Genomic DNA, 5,893 nt, shown 5'->3' on the forward strand with positions numbered 1-5,893 from the left:
TACAAATATTGTTTTAGAGATTTGTGATAGAGATTCATCATGAACTGCATCATTATGGTGCACTAAAGTAGATATCTAATCGAGTCATTTATACGAGGAAATCATGAAAGTAGACAAATTACTCAAATATATGGATTTTATGATGAATGTATGAAAAAATATGGAAGTAGTGATGCATGGCAAATATTAACTAACTTATTTGATTGTCTTCCATTATCTGCACTTATTGATCAAAGATATTTTTGTGTTCATGGAGGTCTTTCTCCTTCATTAAAAAAAGTTGATCAAATTTCTATGTTAAATAGAGTTCGTGAAGTTCCACATGAAGGACCAATGTGTGATTTGTTATGGTCTGACCCTGAAGAAAAAGCAGGATGGGAACAAAGTCCTCGTGGGGCTGGATTCATTTTTGGTAAAGATGCATCTGATCAATTCAACCAAATTAATGGTACTGAAATTATTGTTAGAGCACATCAAATGGTTATGGAAGGATATCAATGGAATCATAATAAAACTGTTGTTACTATCTTTTCCGCTCCAAATTATTGTTATAAATGTAATAATTTAGCTGCAATTATGGAATTATCAGATACTGGAGAATATTCATTCTCTCAATTTTCTCCTGCACCTTCTCAAGATGAATTCCCAAATACTAAACATGTTCCTTCTTTCTTATTTGAATAAATTTAACAATTACAACAAATATTATATTTTCGATATTGATTATTTTTTTGAATAGTCTTATTTTAATACTTTGAAAACTCATTTACTTGTTATTTTTTTTATACTTTATTATTAAATGAAAGGTAAATAAAAAATTCTAAATTATATGCTGTAATTCTTTCAATTGTATTTTGGTCTTCAAGTTTTGGGAATGTTGCATAACCCTCATAACAATCACTACTCTTTTCAAAATGAAGATGTAATTCATTTGTTCCTTTAGTTTTAGCAACTCCAAACGCTTCATTAAATTTAAAGATTATATCTCTGTCATCACTAACATCATATTTAAATACATTAATAAATCCTTTCATTATCTTTCCCTTTGATTCAATCACTTGTAATTTCATACCATTTTCTTTACAGAATAGTGTTGACTTTTCACCCTGAATAATTCCACCATAGATACTGTTGCTATCTTTTATGTAGATGTAAACAGCAAGTCGATTGTTATCATTAAAATCTTTAACAAAACTTAGGTTATTAAATCGTGAAATTGCATCTTCATGGTTGTGGAATTCATAATGATAAAATTTATCTCCTAGTTTATGTGAACTTTTCATTGCATTCTCATCAGAAATATCTTCTACTCCCTCATCACCTTCTTTTTTATTATCTGTTCTATCGGAAGGGACCTTGCTATCATCTTTTATTGGTACTTCGCTATTTTCTTTGGGAAGTTCTTCTACAGGAATTTCTTCTTTTGGGAACTCTTCTATAGGGCTATCGTTACTATTTTCATTCATAACATCAACTGGTTTTTTGCTATAGTTCATGCCTTGTTTTATGTCATCGTCCCCTGCTGATTTGTTATGAGGAAACAGAAAGTTTACAAAAGGGTCATCTATGTTTTCTTTGTGAAGCATCAGGACTACTGCTTTGAATGACTCTAATAATACCCTATTAATTTCTGGAATAAGGTTATTAAAACTGCATTCTTCATCAATATAATATTTGTTCATTATTTATTTTCAAGTTCTCTATTTTTTAATTGAAATAAAAGTAATTATTAAATGAAATTCTAATTTATTTAAATAATTTTCATTAAATGTAGTTTTTATTACTTTATATCTTTTACATTCCTTCATTTCTTAACATGACAACTCTTTTTCTCATTTAATTTATCTCATATAATCTTATTCATTCTTTATTATTAATTAGAATTAAAGGATTTGAAGGTTGTATGGCAGAGACACCACTCAGAACCCTAAAATATTTACATCCTTTGAACCCCCACAGTTATAGTCTGGTTATGACCTTGCATTTAGTTGAAAAACACCTTACTCAATATTGCAAGAATATTAGTGATTATTGTTTATGTGATTGAATGTCATTGATAATAAAACTGTACTTATTTATAAAGGTGATAATGTTATTTACTTGTTAAAACACAAGTGTGTTTATACATATATGTATTATCAAAGAAAAATGGTCTGATGATTAAGGCTAAAAAGAAAATTGGCTTATAGTAATATAGTAATAAGATATATTCTTCTTAAAAATAAAAGTGAAGAAGATGAATTTTAATAAATTAAAAACAATAGAAACTTATGACGAATATTTAAGTCAAAGATATCTGAAATACTTTATTCTACATTAAATAAGAAATAAATTTCTCATATTCTAAGAACTAAAGGCTGACAACGTGCTAATAGTTATTGACCAAACACTTTTAAAGCAAAGAGATGGGGTTAGAGTCTCCCCTGAGCAAGGAATAATAGAAAATAAAACTATTAACACTTAACTATCTCCTTTTTATTAGATTATTTAATAATTTCAAAAAAAAAAGGAACTTTTAAAATTACTATAAAAAAGAAATGTAATATATAACAAATATTTTAATTTTGAAAAAAAGAACTAAGGAAACAAATCAACTTAAAACTAATGAGAATCAAACTGTTAGGTTATAATCGAATAGTTCAATTACTCCAGTCATTTTATGCATATCATACATACTTTACTATTGCAATGGCCTTATTAATAGGGTTTTTATGTTATGTTAATGAAATGGATCATTCAAGATTAACAGTTATGGAAGCATTTTTTTTAGGAGTTTCAACGTCTACTGATACAGGGTTATTAACATTTGATTTTTCAATTGTTTGTTTTTCTTATTTATAAAGTGAAAATAATTTAATCAAAACAGACAAAAATCAGTACTCAAATAATTGTAATGATTGGAGCAGAATTATGTGGAGTATTTTTTGCATCAACACTAATACCATCTGTATGTAGATGGTACAGATTAAGACAAATTATTAAACAACAAGAATTATTAAATAATGATAGTCCAAATACTTTAGTTGATTTTTCTTCGAGTGAAAGTAGTGAAATAACAGATGAAACGAATGATGAAACGAATTTACAAGTATTTACAAGTGAAATAGAACCAATGCAATATGATTATAAATTAGAAATTAAATCATTAGAATATTTTATTTATATTTTATTATTCTATACAATATCATTTAAACTTATTGGATTTATTGTTATATTAATAACTTGTTATACTTCTAATGAAACTGTAAATTTTTTAAGTCAACAACAAATAAATCCAATTTGGTTTAGTTTATTTCAAACAATATCATCATGGAATAATTTAGGAATGACTGTTAATCAAAATTCATTAAATCCATTAATTAATGTTCGTTGTATTGTAATTACATCTGTATTTCTTAATATGACAGGAAATATAATGATTCCGATTATTACTAGAATGTTAGCATTTATTGTTCATCGTCTTTTTGAACAAAAATCAAAACATTGTTCAAAACCACAACCATTATTATATATTTTAAAAGCACCTACTAGAATGTCATTATCTTTTTTCTCTTCTACACAAACAAAATTATTATTTCTTGTTCAACTCTTTTTAATTCTTCTTCAAACTATTTTCTTTTCATTATTTTATAATAAAAATGATCTTTCACCTCTTTATGTTGGATTTGTTAATTCATCTTTTACTCGTACTGCAGGGTTTAGTATAATTAATGTTCGTGATTTAAGTCCACCTGTTATATTAACTTATATTTTATCAATGTATATTGCTGCTTATCCAACAGTAATTTTACGTCAATATCGTGATATTGAAGTAAATGCAAAAGCTGGTCTTATTCATATTCAATCAAATATTACTACTATTTTAAAATATGTAAAAAGTTTATTCTTCTCACATATAATGTTTGTTTATTCATTTCTTTATTATTTTATATTTATTTATCATTTTTAGTTGGTTTTATACAGCAACTTTAATAGTAATGGGTTTTTATTGTTCTGCTCATACAACTGGTGCAAATCAATTAATTGATGTAATGTTTGAAATTTCAAGTGCTTTTGGAACTGTTGGAATGTCATTAGGGTCTTCAAAAGATCCCTGTAGTTTTAGTGGAGATGTTCCAATCCCAGCACAATTAATTATATGTTTATTGATGATATTAGGCAGACATAGAGGATTTCCAACTCACAGTTATCCATTAGATTATTATTCTTTTTGGAAAAAAGTTAATTCTTAATCAAATATATTTTTGACATTTTAACGTCTGATTTAAATATTATTTTTAACAATGGTTTAATGATATTAACCTCATTAAATTCCTTTTTGTATCCAAAAAAATATTAGAAAGAAAACTCTTTAACAAACAATTTTATTCATAACAAAATACCATAAATCAAAAGCTCTTCTATATACTATCCTTTTTTTTTTGTTTATAAGAGAATAAAGAATTTGAAAACTTAGAATTACTAATAGAAATAAAAGGGATGATATAAATATAGTTATAGGTTCATTAGTTAATGATTTAATTTCTTTAAAATCAGGTTTTATAAATCTATTTCAACTTGTTGAAATGAAATTAAATAACTTAAAGAAATTTTGAATATAGTAAAAAAGAGAAAAGAATAAAATAAAAAGTAGTTAATTAAGTATTAATAGAACTTGTGTCTATTGTTCCTTGCTCAGGGGAGACTAATCCCGTCCCTTCGCCTAAAAGTGTTTGTTCTTCAACTATTAGCTTATTCTTTGCTTTTAGTTGTTGAACGGTGAGAATTTTCTTTTCTCATTTTTAGTGTGGAATAGAGTATTTTAAACATCCCTTACTTAGATATTCATTATTAAATTTCTTTTTAATTTCTATGGGTTTAAATTTCTTCTTCTTTATTTTCTTATTTTAAGGAGAGCATATAATTACTGTATTGCTTTGGGCTAATATTCTTTTAGCCTCATCCACTTGACCCTTTTCTTTTGATAATCTTTCTTATATTATCAAATAATACTTGTATTCTAACAAGTAATAATAACATCTTTATAAATACCCATTCGTTTATTGTCAATGATATTCTGTCATTGTACATAATAAACACTGCTATTCTTGCAGTACCGGGTAAGATGTTTTTCTAACCAAACGCAACGCCATAACCAGTCCATAACTGGGGGAATCGAAGGATGGAAATATTTTAGGGTTCTGTGTGGTGTCTCTGACGTGCTACCTTCAAATCCCAAAAAGAGAAAAGAATAAAATAATAGAAGAAAAAAATATTGAAAAAATATAAAAGATAGTAATGAATGAAAAAATGATAAAGAATTGAAATTATTTATACCACTGATTCTAACATAATTTTATTTAATAAAATAATAACGAATAAAAAAAAATTTAATATTTCTTTTATTTATTAAAGAAAAAGTTTTTAGAATTAGTTTAAATAAATCAATTACTTTATTAAATCAATTTATTGATGATGAATCAATGTATATGTTTACTATATAATTAGATAGAGTGTTAATGAAAATAAAGAAAAAAAAAGAACAAGTAATATATAGAAAAATTTTATTGAATTATTTTCTATGGTTTATTCCTTTTTTGTATTTCATGGGCATTTGGATTTACAAATTCAGGAACAAATAATAGGTTATATGAAAAATTTAAAGACTAATATAACAATTCATTAAAATTACCTGTTATTTTTAATGTATCTCATATTCTTGTTTTTCAAAACAAAGTACTTTAATTATTTTTTAAAAAAGTATCTCTTTTCAGTATAATTCATATTTTTATTTCTCTCTTTATTCTATTTTTGAAATTATTTATTTGATATTTTAGTTAAAAGTATTTATGGTGATTCATTTTTTTGGTTCTTGTTCATTGAACAACTCAAATGAAATATTTGTTTTATAAAA

The 5,893-nt window shown here is 25.3% G+C and overlaps 3 protein-coding genes across 3 annotated transcripts in view, besides 9 other annotated features; 2 read left to right on the top strand and 1 right to left on the bottom strand.

Annotated features, from left to right (window-relative positions):
• EDI_227630 (serine/threonine protein phosphatase 2A catalytic subunit alpha isoform, putative) overlaps positions 1-684 on the top strand; it is a gene marked incomplete at both ends in the record, with an annotated part of 970 nt that extends 286 nt beyond the window's left edge. Inside the window, one exon of the mRNA XM_001738912.1 lies at positions 85-684. Within this exon, the coding sequence (XP_001738964.1) occupies positions 85-684 (600 nt within the window). The remainder of the gene's footprint in view (positions 1-84) is intronic.
• Positions 685-773: 89 nt separating this feature from the next.
• Positions 774-831: a sequence feature (AT_rich).
• EDI_227740 (uncharacterized protein) lies at positions 783-1,682 on the bottom strand (the record flags this gene model as incomplete). The annotated part of the gene is made up of 1 exon (XM_001738913.1): positions 783-1,682. The coding sequence occupies one exon, from the start codon at positions 1,680-1,682 to the stop codon at positions 783-785; it is 900 nt and encodes a 299-aa protein (XP_001738965.1).
• Positions 1,683-1,701: 19 nt separating this feature from the next.
• Positions 1,702-1,770: a sequence feature (AT_rich).
• A 119-nt stretch (positions 1,771-1,889) lies between these two features.
• Positions 1,890-2,479: a repeat region.
• Positions 2,480-2,482: 3 nt separating this feature from the next.
• Positions 2,483-2,574: a sequence feature (AT_rich).
• Positions 2,575-2,604: 30 nt separating this feature from the next.
• Positions 2,605-4,232, top strand: EDI_227750 (uncharacterized protein; the record flags this gene model as incomplete). The annotated part of the gene is made up of 3 exons (XM_001738914.1): positions 2,605-2,820; positions 2,867-3,900; positions 3,950-4,232. 3 exons carry the CDS (start codon positions 2,605-2,607, stop codon positions 4,230-4,232), a joined length of 1,533 nt encoding a protein of 510 aa, XP_001738966.1.
• Positions 3,123-3,174: a sequence feature (AT_rich).
• Positions 3,900-3,940: a microsatellite.
• Positions 4,233-4,622: 390 nt separating the features above from the next.
• Positions 4,623-5,214: a repeat region.
• A 2-nt stretch (positions 5,215-5,216) lies between these two features.
• Positions 5,217-5,300: a microsatellite.
• A 29-nt stretch (positions 5,301-5,329) lies between these two features.
• Positions 5,330-5,450: a sequence feature (AT_rich).
• Positions 5,451-5,893: the final 443 nt, after the last annotated feature.

This window comes from Entamoeba dispar, genomic scaffold (assembly GCF_000209125.1).
Source record: "Entamoeba dispar SAW760 scf_1105229461739 genomic scaffold, whole genome shotgun sequence".
In the NCBI taxonomy this organism is placed as follows: domain Eukaryota; phylum Evosea; order Mastigamoebida; family Endamoebidae; genus Entamoeba; species Entamoeba dispar.